We start from the raw sequence: 16,582 nt of genomic DNA, 5'->3' as shown, positions 1-16,582 counted from the left end.
ATTCCTCAATACCCTTCCTTTCCTAGCCTTTATGTCCCGAGAATTCAAACATATCCTCCATGTCTCAGTCAAAATGACCCCTGGAGGCCTTCTCCAGTGTGGACCTATGCTCCACCTTAGGGACTCACCGAGAGGATACATGCAAGATGCTCAGGCCACTCCCCAGAACCCAGCCAGATCAGGGAGACCGCCCCTCAGCATCCTGTGCCAAGGTTTGCAAACTGCTTTCAGGTAGGGCCTCAAGGCCATGGCAGGGTCTTCCTACTTTGCCATACTCCTCTCAGCAGCCTTAATCCTAAAGAGTGTTCAGTTTAACAGAGAACAACTGTCTTCTGTGTTTGATCCTGAGTCCTGGTGACTGACAGCTGGAGAACTAACTGGTTAGTTGCCATCATGTAGTCAGATGCTCCACACCCTTAATCTTACAGACAGGGAAGCTGAGAGCCAAAGAGGGAAGACAGGACTCATGTCATAGTGGTAAGTATAGTAAATATGCAAGATGTGTGTACACACAAGCACACACACATGCACACACACACGCACACACACTTCACCCGCATGCACACAGGAACACTTACACACATACATGTACATGCACACATGGACACTTCCACACGTGTCATACATGAGTGCTTACACACATGTGTACAGGCACATGCAAACACTTGCACATACACATACATTTGCAGGCTTACCTGAACATACAACTGCACCTATGAACATTTATATACACACAAACACACACAAGTTAGATAAAGAGAGGATGAGATCTCTGTATAAAGGAGTCTTTCCAATTCTGATGTAAACAAAAATAAGTAGGTGTCTTCCCTGGAAGACCTCTCAGAGCTTCCAGCACGTCTGCGTGCATTTGAAATATTCAAGAGATGAATGGAAGGAAGGCCGCTTCACGTCTCTCAAGACCCAAGCAGGGCTCTTTGTGTTTTTTTAGACATCCTCAGGGGGCCACAGTACAGACTGACAGAGGCTCTGGAGTTAGGCAGATCTCAGATCAAATCCCAGTTCTGCATATGACCTTAAGGATGCTACTTAGTCTGTCTGAACTTCCACTTCTACGTGTCAAATGAAGTAAAAACTGATCCCACTCAACATGGCAGTATAACTGTTAAATAAGACACCATATAAGAGGCATTTAGAGCCTGGCACCAAGCAGCGCCACCCACGGCAATTGCTGGCATTGTTAGCTGTTTCTAGGAAAGGGAGTCCCTGAGTCCCCAAAAGCCAAGGCAGCTGGCTGACTGAACATCTGGTCCTTCTCCATTGAAAGATGCTGGTCCAGCCTGCAAAGCCAGTTCTAAAAAGCAGCCATAACTGTACAAGTGGACAACATATGAGACTTCAAGAAGGGTTTCTGGGGCTGGAGAGATGGCTTGGCTAAGCAAAGCACTTGCTACACAAACCATGTGGACCTGAGTTCAATCCCCAGCACTCAATTTAAAAAAAATCAGGCACGGTGCCATGCACTGCGAGGCAGAGACAGTGGGATCCCTGGCAGCTCAGTGGTCTAGCCTAACACGGTGAACTACAGGGTTGGCGACGGACCCCTCAGAAGTAATTGAAGAAGATACCTGATGTCAACTTATGGCCTCCAAATGCAAATGTACATACATTACACACACAAAAAAATCACATATACATGTACACACACAAAGATACATACAAACATACATGAATACACATATACACAAATACACATGCACATATATATATACACAAATACACACATACACACAGGCATACACAAAAGATTTCTGCTGGTTCAAAGAACTCAGATCATCAAGGAGAGTGGGGGAACTCAGGGAGTTGTTTCGGACACAGAGCCAATGGCTCACTAAGTGATCACCAGGTAGGAAGAGACTCAAACAAGAGTGACAGGAGATTGCCAACTCATCCACAGAGTCCAGTCGGCCCACATGACCAGCAGGCACATAGGTGCAGTCCATTTCTGATGACCAAAGACCAGGCTGGAACCCCAACGTGGAGCCAAAGCTGAATCCAGGCACCTTACAGCTGAACCCTAGATCAACGCCGGAAAGGATGGGACCCTGAGCCATGACCTGGTTTCCTGGGCTCAGAGAAGCCCTGTCTCCATTCTCTTTGCTGTGGGATTACAGAAGTACCTCCCACCCCATCCCAAACTCCACCCCAAGGACCAACCTGCTCATCTACCGGCAGGTTGACTGTTACCCAGGGGCTTGGGAGAGGACTCCATGGGTAAATGCCTGCCTTGGAGGCTTGATCCACACATAAAAAGCCGGGCATGGAAGCACATGCCTGTAAACCCAGTGCTGGGAGTGGGACGGGGTGGAGGCGGGCTGGGATCCTGGTGAGGAGGAAGAGAGAGCAAGCCAGTATGGTCAGGCAACACCTCTGCTCCTGGTGGTCTGGTGTGCGAGGTTCTTCTCCACTGCACACTTCTCACACGGAGAAACTAAAACCAGTGAAATGGCCAAAAAACACCATTCCTCCTGCAGCCACTTTTATTTATAAGGGCCCTGAGAAGATCTAATAGATAAACATGGTTTTCTGTTGTAAACCAAAATTGGGTCTCTGATGTCTGGAAAAGACAAGACAGGGGAGGCTGTCCAACAGACAGCACCCACATGGTAGCTGCCCTGGTCCCCATTTCCCAGGGTCACTCTGAACTCAATTAATCCTTAGATTCCCTGGGAGAGAAGCTCCATTTCACCCACCTATCCCTCTCCCTCCATCCCCCCTTTTCCAATGACTCAGGAGCAAAGCCTGTACCCACCTTAACACCCACTCTTTTTTTTTAAGAGTCTAAGGGTATTTATTTATTTATTTATTTATTTATTTTGGTTGACATGAGACAGTATCTCTCTATGTAGTTCTGACTGTGCTAGAACTTACTATGTAGACCAGGTTGGACTCAAATTCATAAAGATCTGCCTGCCTCAGCCTCCAGAGTGCCAGAATTAAAGGTGTACACCACCACACCCAGCAACATGTGATCTATTTTTAAAAGAAAATTTAAATCTTTCCATGAAGAAAACAACAGCCAAACTTGGCAGAAGTGACTTATTCAAACCGTCCATGATAAAGAAGAAAGAGCAGAAACTCAGTTCATTTAAAAAAAAAAAAAAAAATCCGGATACCAAAACCAGACAGGAAAAGTACAAAGCGGAACCATTTGCAGAAAGAACCCACCCAGAAAGACCACTTGAAGATTCTTGAACAATAAGTACAAGATATTAGAAAATGTAAAAATGCCACTCGCTTCATTAACAAACAAAAGGGAAGCCGCAGCCATGGCAGTAAATACAGAGAAAGAGCCTGGTAAGTCTAATGAGTGTTTAGTCTGAAACCCACTTAGCATGCTGAAAACAGAAGGGAACTGTTAGCCTGACAAGACATTTCGACCCCCAAACCCTCAGCAAACTATTCTCCATGTTTCAATGTTGGAAGCATCTTTTTAAGGCCAAGAAAACAAGACAAAGATTTCTACTCTAAGAACTTCCACTCAGTATAATACTACAGGTGCCCGCTGGAGATGTCTAGAAAACCACAGAAAGGGCAGTGGTTTTCAACCCCTGGATCTCAACCCCTTTGTGGTCACATGTCAGATATTTTGCTTATCAGATATTTACAATAAGATTCATAACAGTAGCAAAATCACAGTTATGAAGTAGCAATGAAATAATTTTATGGTTGAGGATCACCACAACATGAGGAATGGGATTTAAGGGTCATGGCATTAGGAAGGTTGAGAACCGCTGCCCTAGAAGAAGCAAAAGCTCTGGTATCTCCAGATCATCAGACTACATTGGGAAACCTGAAAGATTCTACAGATACATTAAAACTAAGAAAAACATCCATGAAGCAGTATGAATATAAGATCGAGCCACATATCAAAATATCAACCCCAAGCCGGGAAAGTGTTAGTGCACACCATTAATCCCAACAGTCTGGAGGCAGAGGCAGGAGGATCTCTGTGAGTTGAAGGTGAAGCTGGTCTACAATGTGAGTTCCAGGAGAGCCAAGATTACATCCTATTTCCAAAAGAGAAAGAGAAAAAAGAAGAAATGATGGAGAGAGAGAGAGGGAAGGAGGAATTTTAAAGTACACTGTGTACAACAGCAGTCAAAAACAAGACCAGTAAAGTGGCAACGCAGGTAAAGGATGCTTGCCACGAAACCTGGTGACCTGAATTCAATTCCTGGGGCCCACAAAACAGAAGGAAAGAACTCACCAAAAGTTGTCTTCTGACATACACACACACACACACACACATAAATAAATAAATAAATAAGCAAACAAACTAACAAGTAAGTAGTGTAATTTTTAAATTCTTAAGTCAGAGACCTGGTGATGGTACAGGTTAGTGGTAAAATGCCGTGTTTAGCATGCACCAAGCCCTGGGTTCAATCCTCAGTAGCAAAAAGAAAGGGCCCTGAAGATGAAGTTCACCAAAGACGTACATCAGCTTACAGAGAGAAATACTTTCAGGCATGGGAGATGTAAATAAGTAAGGTGATATGGATCACGTTCCTATATAGCACTCATGGGAGGAAAGATGGCGTCTTAAAACTGACCCATGGATCTGATGTGAAGCCACTTGAAAACACCATTCTAAAATTTGTCACCAAGAGATTGAAGACAAAAGCCATGTAGAGCAAAGGGGGTGGGTATGTCCCAGACACCAAGACAGCTGTGAGTGTCCTGCGACTTCAGCCCAGGAATCAGAAAACTGTGCTAATAGCAGAGAGGGAGAAACCAATCCACACATTACAGAACCACAAAAGACTGACAGGGACCACTCTGTAAACCAGGGGGGTGAGGGGCCCACGAGACAGCTCAGCAGGTAAAGGTGCTTGCCACACAAACCTGGTGGCCCAAGCTTGATCTACCAAACCCACCCAAATGTAGACTCTGAAAAGTTGTCCTCCTGCCTCCATATGTTTGCGGCAGCTTGAGCTCCTCCACCCCTCCCCCACCCCACATTATATACACAGAAAATGAATCAAAACAAAATTTTTAAGAAAGAAAATGATACAGAAACCGCTCATTATCCCTGTGAATAAAAGAAAACCCTTAATTCACCGCCACACACAAAAATAGATTCCAGAGGAAGATTTAAATATGAATTGGAAGATATGAAGTTGGAGGGAACAAAGGGTTTTTTAAAAAAAAGTTAAAGACATATATGCATGCCTCTGTGTGTGTACGTGTGTGTGTGTGTGTGTGTGTGTGTCCGTACAACATGTGTGCACACACACTCTCCTGTAGGCGGGGCTGAGGGTAGGGTTGAAGGTGAGGGCTGAGGGCAAAGCTGTGGGCGGAGCTGTGGGCGGAGCTGTGGGCGGGTACACATGTATGCGCAGGCTCCAGTGGATATGCATATGGACGACAGAGGCCAACGTTGGGTGTCTCCCTCTATCATTTTCCATCTTATCTTTCAAGACTAGTCTCTCTGGACCTAGAGCTCAACACTTAGGCTCTGCTAGCTGGCCAGTGAGTGCCATCGACCTTCAGGTACCTGGCCTTTAATGGCTGAACCATCTCTCCCACCTGTGCCTGGTCTTTTAAAGGTAGGTTCTGGGGCTTGAACTCAGGTCCTCATGCTTGTGCGGTAAGCACTTTACGGACAGAGTCATCTTCCTGGCCCCTGAGAAAAATTCTAAGGAAACACAGACAGCAGAAGTCACAGAAGAAATGACTGATGAATGTGAGTACATTAAAATAAAGACTTTCCTATTCCTCCAAAGATGCTATAAATAACCTGGAAAGATGGGCTACAAACTGGGAACCAATATTTGCAATTCATATGTGACGAATGACTATTATCCTGAATATATAAAGAACTCCTAAAAACCACTAAGAAAGCAACCAAAAAAAGAAAAAGGAAAAAAAAAAAACTAACAGAAAATGATGTGAAAGATGTGCAGGCATTTCACGGAAGAAGATGCCTGAATGCCAATCATGACTGGAAAATGTATTCAGCCTCATTAGCACTGGGAGAAATGCAAATGAGAACTATAGAAAATCACCCTTCCATACAAACCAGCCCCACAACAGGGAGGAGGCTGGCGAGTTTTAATCCTGATGTACAGCAACAGAGTCTTTCACACCAGAAGGGGCAGAGCAAACTGCCTTGGGAACCATCCTAGCCCTGTCTGACGAGGTTGAAGAAGCACGTACTTTATCATCCAGTGAGTCTACTTGCAGGCTCCCACACGCAGGAGCGTCTAAAGACTCAGCAGCCTCGCTGTGGTAACAGGAAACCGGAAGCCCAACAAGTGAATGTCACAAAGAACACAACTGTGTTAAAGTCATACAGTGGAAGACTATACATCAGACAACAGTCAACAAGCCACAGCCAAGTGAGATGGCTACACGGGCAAATATGAGAACATGACGCTAGCTAGAAAATGAACTAAATATGCAATGTGCTCTTCTGGGAGTATGTACGTGGGGTACAGCTGCCCTTTAAAGGACAGACAGAACGATAGCTGGACTGCAGAGATGGCTCGGATGTCAAGAGCTCACTGCTCTTGAGTGTTGTTAGTTTGTTTTGGTGGGCAGTGCTGAGGTTTGAACCCAGGGCCTCCTGTGGACTAGGTAAGCACTCTGCCACTGTACTACCTCCCAGCCCAAGAACAAGCTACTTTCCCAGAGGACCCAGATTCCATTCCCAGCACCCATACCAGCTCCAGAGGGTTCCAATGCCCTCTGCTGTCCTTCTCAGGTACTGCAATCACAGGATGCACATACACACATATAGGTAGACACACACAAAATAAAAATAAATAAATCTTTTAAGAAAAAAAGGCCAGACAATTGTAAATGCAAATTTCAGGGGAGTCTTTATACGAGAGGGTGGCGGGGGTGGGTAGCTGGAAGTATCACCTTGCTACAGTGCCTAGTTGAATGCCCGTGGTTCACTGGTACTTGGTACAGTTATGACTTCGGGCGTAAAGAGGGTTTTGGTGGCATTCCCTATTTCCTTTTGTGTAAATCAACACTAAATGAAGTAAAAAGATGGGAAATGAAAGCAGCTAAGGGCTGTTAGCAGCTGACTCACTGTTTGATTGCTCTGGCAATCGGGACACACAGCACCAAGCGATTTACAAATGCTATCTCATTTGTACATCATAGCGGCCCTGTGGAGAACCTGTCGACCAGCAGAGATGACCTTCTTCCTATTTCACACGTGGAGAAACAGACATCTAGAGAGCCTAATGAAGTAACTTGCCCTAGGTCGCACAAGCTTATAAAGAAGAGATTCCAGAGGCCAGTCCAAGTCTGCAAGACTATGGGCTGGTTGTCTCCACACCTTGCCACCAGCTACTGGATCCCAATCTGGCAAACAGTAGGTGACAAATAAGAGGCGAAGATACGCCCATCACCTTCACTGCTGCTCTGGCTGAGTTCCTCTAAGCCTCTCCAAGCACAGTGCCAACACATCTTGTGTATTCTCTGGATTTCTGGGCCAGTGTTGATACACTGGAGGTAGGATGGCCTTGGTAGGACTCTGTCCTGTGATCTGTGACCCTGGGGGTTGAGAGGGCCGGTACTTACCCCGAGGGCTGTAGCCAGGAGCATCCATAAAGGACAGGCCCAGCCTCTCATCCTCCTGCAGAGTACTCTGATCTGTGAAGCTGCGGTCCACAGCACTCATCATGTGAGTCTTCTCCTGGCGGTAGTTGACCGTGGCTTTCGTCATGTTCACTGGCTTCCTGCAGAAGGGGACAAGACCCTGTACTTGGGGTGGGGTCCACAGCACCCAGAGGTGGGAGGGAAGGCCCAGCTCTCAGAGCCTGGAAGTCTGCAGCACTGCAAATGCATCTTTAGATGTGGAAGGGCCAACAGCAGCCATGAGTGGGGACCTTGTTCCCTATCCCTCCTACCTTCAAGGTCTCGGGAGACAGTCACTCACTTGGCCTAATTAGGTGCCACTACAGAGCCACCATCCCACAAACTGGAAGAAGATTAACCCATACAGCCCCAAGCACCCGCCTCCCACAAGATCCCTGCCTGGGAGCTCCCTCTAGCCTACAGGAGAACCAGGCCTTCTGAGGGCAGGCCAGGGTCTGTTCTGCCAGCTCAGGGGCCTCCCAGGGTACACCCGCTGTGGAACTCTGTCACCTGCCTGGCCAGCAAATGAGTGCAGTGGGGGAGGAGAGAGAGAGCAGCCCTGCCTGGGACTCTTCACAGGAGCAAACACAGGAGCAAGTCACAGGAGCAAGTCACAGGATCGGGCTGTGACTCCTAGGCACTTGGGGACAGTAAGAGGCAGAGAGCACAGCTGTGCCTCTCACTGGCTGAAAGGACAAGAAGGCCACATGGAACTGTCGTAGGACCCATGTGGAGGCTGAGAAGACCCTGCCAAGCTGGCTGAACAATGAGACCCAAGAGAACCCTTCAGTGAGCAGATACTGGCCTAGAAGGCCATCTCCAGTGGTGCACCACAAGGCTCTATTCCAAGCCTCCTTGGAAAAATTACAAAATCAAACCCATCAGGTCCACAGGAGACAGAGCATGGAGGCTGGGTGGGGGGGACACCTGACTCCACTGGCCTCCGGCTGATCTCAGTGTGAGAGGAGGCAGATGGAATTTAATGCACACGCTCAAAAGTTCTGAATTTAGGTTCAAAAATTATCTGCACAAAATCACAGGAGGGAAAGCAGCCGTGTCAGCAATTCCTTGGAGTGAAGGGAGGAAAAGTGGGGGCTGTTGCTGGGAACCAGCAGGGTGGGGGGCAGGTTCAGGAAGCTGGGAGGTGGAGTGCACCTCAGTGGAGAGGGTCACGGAAGCCCAGAGAGGTGCTGTGAGCTGCAGGGTAGCCGGGGAAGAATACAGAGCCAGCCCACTCTAGAGGCAGTGCTGTGGTAGAGGAGCAATACCAGAAGGGAGAGTGGGCCATGGAAAGGGGCTGACATTGACAAAGCCAGAGAAGAAGAGGGTGGTGGGGAGGGCAGGCCCCAGGAGCCTCGGGCAGTCAGAACTACTCACGGGTAGTAAGAGTAGGCATAGCGGTCCCTCCTGGCAGCGTGCAAAGAGAAACAGCAATGTTACCAGGCTTCCCTTCCAGGAAGAAGGGACCACACAGGTCAAGGAGCCATCCTCAGTCTAAAGGCTGACCAGATGTAGTCACTGTAAGCTTGGGCTAAAAGCCCCTTCCAGAATCTCCCTAAGTGTGCTGCAGAGGTAGGCAAAGAGTCTGAGAGATACACAGCTTTTGCACATACATGCACATGTATGTGCAGAGACAAACACGCACACACATGCACATTCACACATAACCAGATTCACATACACTCACACACAGAAGCACACTGACACACACAGACACATATTCAAACACTCAAAGGACCTTTCCCTCATCCACACCTTCTCTGGCGTTCGGAGACAGCCTCCACCCTCAGACTCTTCTCTGCAGTCTCCAAAGTCCCTAAGCAGGCAGCCCCAAGCATACACCTCAGCCTAGGAAAGAGACTAGCTAAGGACAAGGAGAGGCAGGGTGGAGAAACCCCAGCAGGATAGAGAGGCCCCAGCAAGACATCTAGGCAAGCCTAGGGCTCACTCTTCCCATTGTGACTGACCCTGTCTATGGGGATCACTAAGGAACTAGCCTACACTCTCACTGGACACCCAATGTGTATATGAAAACCTTCACATTGAATTAAGATTGCTGCTGATTGGTAAAAACACTTGCCTAGTGTGCTCAAGGTTCAGAGCTTACTCTCCAGCACTGAAAAAAAAATCCCATTTCACAGATGAGGACATTGGGTCATAGGTTATCATGGCAAAAGCCAGAGTCCCCCATCTCAGAATTCTTGTCTCAGGACCCTGGCCCAGGAACTCCCTCCTAAGGCTCCATCAAGCCCAGGGGTTGGCACCATACCCCTTACTCTTTCCATTTTGATGTTTGCAACACAGGCTGTTCTGGAACCTGTTCAGATCCTGCTCTGTTCTAACCCACCCCAAAATGCAAACTGGGGGAGCCCTGAGGAGTGTGCTGGCTCCCCAGGGACAGGACCAGGGGACACTATGATGGGACAGAGTGGAGGAACAAAGCGCAGTGCTGGGGAAGAAAATGGTCTTAGGGGTGTCAGAGATAGCCTGGACAGGTGCTGATACATGAGGTAGTGACTTCTAATGGAGGCTGTCTCCTAGTGACATGCCGACTACATCTATGACCCACCTTGTCCTGACCAGAGGCTCTGTTCGCAAGGAGGAAGGGTAATATACCACATAGCCCATTCTCTCCCTGCAGAGGAGAGTCCTAGGAACTCAAACACACTTCAGCAGTCGCCCTGTACACAGCCTTCTATACCTGAACCCTACTTAGAGGGCCCTCTCAGGCCTCCGCTGGGCACAAGTGCAGAGACCTGCCATTGGCAGGGAGCCCCCAGTGAGGTTTTCCCATTTGTAACAAGGTCTGAGTTCAGAGCAAGCCCTACCACTTTACCTAGTGACACGGGCAACTCACTTTAATTACAGCTCCTCCGTTGGTTAAAAGGGAGTCAGGTCTGCTGTTTGTCAGGATCCAAGAAGGAAATGTTCTAGGATAGATCCCAAGTGCCAGAACCTCGTCTGGCACATTCTGGGTACTCAATAGCTAACGCTCCTGGCACAGAGTCATTCCTCATTAAGTGATCATTAAAAATACTGTGTCTCAAGACACTCTTCTGAGACTTCAGAAGAAAAAGAAAAATCTGAACCTGAGCCCAGGATAGGCCATCCCACACACACAATCTCCATTCCACGGGCACACCCTGTCTCCATTGCTGATGGCCCTAGCCAGCTTTTTGTCCCTGCTCCTTGGATCCTAGTTATCTACTCCTGGCAGCCCAGAGAGCCTCTGCCAACCAGCCTGTGTGTGCCCAGCCTGGCAGCAGCAGGGGCTACAGAAGCCAGAGTCCAGATGGGGAAGGAGGAGGCTGGCTCTGCCTCTGGCTTCTAGGGTGACCTTGGGCAGGTCCACCGATACCTCTAGGGCTCAGTTAAGGTGCTCGAGCCACCACGGTCTGGACGTGCCTGGTGAGAACGAGGCTGCCAGTCTGTAGCTGCAGGCAGAGGGGTCTCGGGAGTTCCCACCCTGCCTCCAATTCTGCTTAATGCCCTGTGCTCTGGAGGTTGGGGAGATGTTTTCGTTTTGTTGCTTTGAGCTTTTTTTGTCTTGTTTGGAAACAAGATCTCTTGTAGCCCAGGCAACCCAGCATACAGTAGAGATGATAAAGATGGCCTTGAACTTCTGATCCTCCTGCATCCATCTCTGAAATGTCACATGTGTGACATCATTTCTGGTTCGTGCCAGGCTGGGCACTGAACCTAGGGCTTCATGTGTGCTAGGCAAGCATGCTACATAGTGAGGGAGACCATCAGCTTTGACATGCTCTGCTGCTTTAAAACCATTCTAAACACTAGACCAGATGTCCTTCAACGCCCTGGCAGCTCTCTCACTCGGGGGCTCTGGGCCTGCACAATCAGTCAGGGCAGATACCCTGGCTAGAGGGCCAAGTCACGGTCAGGGAGTCTCTATCCCTTCCTACTGGAACAGCCCCTGTAGGCAAAGGACAGCAGTGCCTGCTTCCAACACAGCTCCTTGGCACCAAGCAGAATATACATTCCTGGAGAGTGGTACCTGGCACCAGCCAGACCTGTGCTCCAGCCACAACAATGCCCTTTTGCTGAGTCTCTGACTCCCACTGCCCAGTGTGCTAATCCACAGTCCCAGTGCCCAGGCTGGCAACCCTCCACATACTTTGTCACCAGACGAGCTGCTCTACCAACCCCAGCCATCGCTCCTCTGTGCCCAGCAGGCTTTCCAGGAGTAGGGGCCCCCAGCAGGTCAGGGCACTGGTCCCACTCACCCTTTACGGATAATGACAATGATGGCCCCCAGGAGGAGAATGAGGACGGCAAGGCCACCTGCACAGATGCCCAGAATGAGCCCCATCTCCTCCGATCTCTGGGACACTTCGAGGGGTCGCTTGCTCTCCTTGCACGCAGCTGGGGAGAACAAAGAAGACAGAGAAGCAAAGGGGCAAAAGTCACCCAGGCCAGGATCTGAGTACCAAAGCTCCAAACAGGCTGCACCAACACGCATATGCAGAGGTCCAGTTCTGCATCCAGGCACTGTTCCACAGTTTAACCAGTGCTGGATCTCCTAACCTCGCCTCTCAGCTGCCTTCATATTCGAGCTCAGCTTCCGTAGGACCTACCCTAGAATCTCCCGAGAACTGGGGGCACTCGGGGCCTACCCTCTTGCCCACCTGCCAGGTGAGGGAGCGGGTAAAGCATCTACGTCACAAATGATACATCTCAAGATGTAACCAACCACAGCCCGTGTCTAGAAGAGGGACTCACATCACAGTCTCCCTGTCTGTCCTCATCTGTCTCTCCACAGAACCAGGGACCAGTCACCATCACCCTCAAGACACAAGACACAAGTTCAATGGCTTTCTCTCCACAAGCTGGTCTCTGTCTCTGTCAATCACTGTCTCCTTCCATCACTATGGGAAGTGTAAAGGGTAGGAGAGGCCGCCTGCTGTCCAGCTTGAGAGAAGAAGCCATTGAAATGGGCCAGGACCGGAAGCCCTTCCTGACTACAGCCAATTGCAGCTTTACGCTCCCATAGTCGTGTCTGTGCCCTTAGCCCTGGATCCCCTGGAGCTGCATGGATAAGAGGCCAGGCCTGGGTAGGACTGAAGATACCTAGTGAACTCACCTTTCCTGGCAATTCGGATGCAGTTCAGTCTGGTTTCCTGGAAGTACAGATAAAGGGACTCAGAGACACAAAAGCCAAACGCACATGCCACAGACCAGAAATGCTTGTTCTGAGTCAGCTGCAAAGTGTTAACTAAGGACACTCCATAGAGCTGTGTCTTAATCCCAGTGAAATCAGAGGACACAAAAACAGCATAGGAAAGTGGTGGAGCCTCAGACATGAGGGCAGGAACTAGATCCAGGGGTCTGCTAAAAAGTGGGAGAAGCCAGGGCTGGAGCACTGAGGAACAGAAGCCGAAAGAAGAGGGCAGAGCTCAGGGAGGAGGGAGAGTGGGTTAGAGGGGAGGTGGGGCCTGGGGTAGAGGTGGGGCCTGGGTGGAGGTGGGGCCTGGGGTGGAGGTGGGGCCTGGGGTGGAGGTGGGGCCTGGGGTGGAGGTGGGGCCTGGGGTGGAGGTGGGCTTCTGAAAAGAGACATCTAAAAGAAGGCAAGCAAGGGGGCCGAGACAGCAGGAGTACTGAGGCATCTGTGGGAAGAAGTCTCAGAGCAGTAGGGTAAGGCTCAATGGAAGGGGGTTAGCCTACAGAGAAGTCTAGGACTAGGCCTCAGGCCTCAGTGATAGGTCTTCCCAAAGACTCCCCACCCTACCACCACTACCCCAGCCTACACCGCCAGGACTCAACTGGCCCCTCACCCCTTTCAGGTGGCTTGCTGCCTGGAAATAGATGAGATAGGCCTTCCTGGGCTCAAGCGGTGGGTTCCAGAAGCCACGATAGGTCTGGTTGTCACCCACAGTGAAAGGCATGGCCTCAAGCAGGCTGCTGGCAGCAAGTTCAGCCCCAAAGTAGTGCACCAGGCCGCGAGCCAGGGCTGTCTCAAAGGTCAGAGGTACCGAGAAGCAGTCCTGACCTCCGGGCTCCCGCCGCAAGCGCCGTGGTCGTTCTTCCTCCACAACCACCTGGTAGACACTGGACAGGGAAGAGATAGTGCAAGTGACTACAGAGAGCCCAGAGAGCCTCCAGGTGGTGAAAGTCAGGGCTTTAACTCTGCCTTTTTCTAGACCAGCAAGTCAGATGCTTCTGGACCTCAGTTTCCTCCTCTGCAAGATGACCCAGGATGTAGATGGAAATGGCACTTAGCTAATGAGTGCCAGTATTATTGCTGACACCAACTGTAGCCCTGCACCAGAAGAATAAACCCTATGGTCCACTGGACCTCGTCAATGAGCCCTCTTATGTGTGACACAGAACCTGGAACACAGAAACAATGACTCTTCCCTGGGTAAAGGCTGACTAGGGTAAAGCCACATTTACTGTGCTCAGGTGAGAGATCCTGTGCTGGTACTGAGGAATCTGGTCCTCCCAGAACTATCTATCCACAGCGGGAAAGAGACTACCACTAAGCAAACAAGCATATCCTGGTGCTGTCTAGAGCCCTCAGAACCCTAAGGCAGCCCTCTGTCTACAAACTGGAGCCCATTGTGCCTTATAGGGCCCTCATGCCCTGACTTGTGTCTCTACTCCTGACCGATACAGTTCTGTAGGTTTCGGCTGTGGGCTCCTCCAGTCCACCGTGGGACTAAGAGTAAACTGTGTGGGGTCTGGTGGGTTTAAATTATTTCCCTTACAGCTTAGTCTGTGATGACCACCTGTGATGCCCACCTGTGACACTCACCTGTGACACCCACCTCTAACACCCACCTGTGACACCCACCTGTGACACCGTGATGTCCACCTATGCCACCCACCTGTGAGACCCTGCCTGCCAACCCGTGCTCTGGGATTACAGGAAAGTCCTTGCCTTCCTTGCAGTTCCAAGTGTACAAAGTCAGTTTACTACCTGTCACAAAATTGCTACAAACACCAGCCCAGGTCCCTCTCAGCCCGCTAGGCTAGGGTCAAGCCTCCTCCAATCTCAAGTACTCCCAGAAGATGACGAAGGTAACGCACACGAGCCTCAAGCTGGAATGATAGCTAAGAAAAGGGAGCCTCTAAGAGATGAAGGGACATGCCAGGATCACCGGCTCACCATGTCCCATCTCCCTCTTCCCACCTAGCTTGGCCAGTCCAGTACACAGGATTCCTCAAGAGGACACTGAGGGAGAAATTTCCTGAGTCCTCCCGGATGATGCTACACACGGACCTGGAGGCTTCAGAAAATAACATAATATGGCAGAAGCCTGAAAGTCAGCTCCAGGCAGGCTGTGGTGGCAAATATGGGAGAGACCCAGCAGGTGAGGAAGAGAAGTTAAAGGGCAGGGTGAGAAGGTAGAGGACTCCCTAGGGCACCACCTATGTGGGACAGCCACCAGTTCCCACTAAAGGAGGAGACCCAAGGGGCAGAGGAGCTTGGGACTTCCCAAAGAGCCACACCCACCCACCCATCTCCTTGCTGAACAGACCACAAAGGCAACCCTGAGATGACCTCACACACACTTCCTGTCTGTACTTCAGCACACATGTGCACACAGATGGACACACACACACATACACACACCCAGGAGAGGCTTTGCAGGTTAAGACAGCTAACATGGCTGGCAACTTGCCTGGATTGAGAAACACATAGGAGACTGGCAAAGCACACATCTGGGCATGTGTACAAAGGCGTGTCCAGAGAGGACCACGTAAGAGTGGAAGACCTGTTGTAAGTGTGGGGGCACCATCCCATGGGCTGAGGATACAGGTGGAATAAAGTCTGGGAAGGAGGAAGCTGGCCACCGTGAACCTGGGTATTCTCTCTCTGCTTTCCAGTTACCCTGAGGTAAGTCACCAGCCCCAGCCCTGGCATTTCCTCACTACCCTGATGCTCTGCCTACGGGTACAGGGCAGAGCATCCATGGACTGAAACTTCTAAAACCGTAAGCCAAATTGACTCTTCTCTTCAGTTGTTTTGCTAGCATGTCTAATTGAGTGCTCTGAACAGGGTCCCATGAGGGTAAAATGACTGTGCACCTAAAGTCCTAGCACACTGTCAAGCTGACCGTGAGTCACACCTGCGTGAACACCCTCACCTTCTCAAAGGCATGCAGACTCATACTGATTCCCCCATGTGCCTCTCACCCACCCTCACATCTCCATGCCAAACACACCACAGAGACAACCCGGATGACCACACACACACACACCCCATCTGTAGCCCAGCGCATGCAAGTGCAAATACACACACACACACACACACACAGCAGAGGCAGCCACTGTGACATCAGTAATCCCAGAGTCCTCCAGAGAGTGGGAAACAGAAAAGCTGTGTACTCCATAGAGATGGCCTTATCCGTCTGACCGCCTACCCTTCCAGAATGCTCACCCCTGTACCTCCAGAGACAGAACTAGCTAGAAAATACAAGGCCCCAAGTGTTTCACTTCTCCTAAATGTCTGATGAACCAACCACCCTGGTGAGGCCTAAACCATTCCTTCTCCAAACCAGAGAGTGTCCAGGCAACTCATGATGTCACCAGCAGAGACTTGAGGTCTTAGCTGGAAAGGAGCATGGCTCCAAGCTTTCCACTGCCCAGAATCATGGAGCACCCTCCTCAACTCTGAGCCCAGGAAGGAAACAGGGTAACCAGAGAGCTGGCCAAATCAGAGGAGAGGCCTGCTTCCTACCCTCTCCTTGCAGGCTTCCCCACCTGATGGGGGCTCCGCGGCCCTGAGCTGGCCTCAACAGCACAGTGATGGTGTTCTCAGACTCGCCCAGGGGTGATGGCATGTCAGCATAATCAAAGCTGGGAGCTGAGAAGAGACAGAGACACAAGCATGGAGCCTGGCCACTGGGTCAGGAAGACCAGACCTCCACCCCCCAAGACTTAACATCATGTTCCCTTAATCTAAGCTTTCCTGGCCCCTGATCTTAGGCACTGACCTCTGACCTCCAGC

The 16,582-nt window shown here is 50.0% G+C and overlaps 1 protein-coding gene across 15 annotated transcripts in view; it reads right to left on the bottom strand.

The window, feature by feature from the left end:
* The window catches only part of Ptpru (protein tyrosine phosphatase receptor type U), a 110,454-nt gene that overhangs the window by 21,039 nt on the left and 72,833 nt on the right, over window positions 1–16,582 (bottom strand). For 10 of the 15 annotated variants that reach the window (XM_076934076.1, XM_076934077.1, XM_034502033.2 and 7 more), the window contains 6 exons: window positions 16,336–16,438; window positions 13,404–13,677; window positions 12,713–12,749; window positions 11,856–11,994; window positions 8,992–9,021; window positions 7,558–7,715 (listed from right to left, as the gene is read on the bottom strand). In XM_076934076.1, the coding sequence (XP_076790191.1) occupies window positions 7,558–7,715; window positions 8,992–9,021; window positions 11,856–11,994; window positions 12,713–12,749; window positions 13,404–13,677; window positions 16,336–16,438 (741 nt within the window). The remainder of the gene's footprint in view (window positions 1–7,557; window positions 7,716–8,991; window positions 9,022–11,855; window positions 11,995–12,712; window positions 12,750–13,403; window positions 13,678–16,335; window positions 16,439–16,582) is intronic. The other 5 variants (XM_034502034.2, XM_034502035.2, XM_034502036.2 and 2 more) reach the window with 1 other exon arrangement.

This window comes from Arvicanthis niloticus, chromosome 5 (assembly GCF_011762505.2).
Source record: "Arvicanthis niloticus isolate mArvNil1 chromosome 5, mArvNil1.pat.X, whole genome shotgun sequence".
Taxonomy (NCBI): Eukaryota; Metazoa; Chordata; class Mammalia; order Rodentia; family Muridae; genus Arvicanthis; species Arvicanthis niloticus.
Note: the sequence above shows the minus strand (reverse complement) of the source record. Positions and strands in the feature narration are given on the sequence as shown.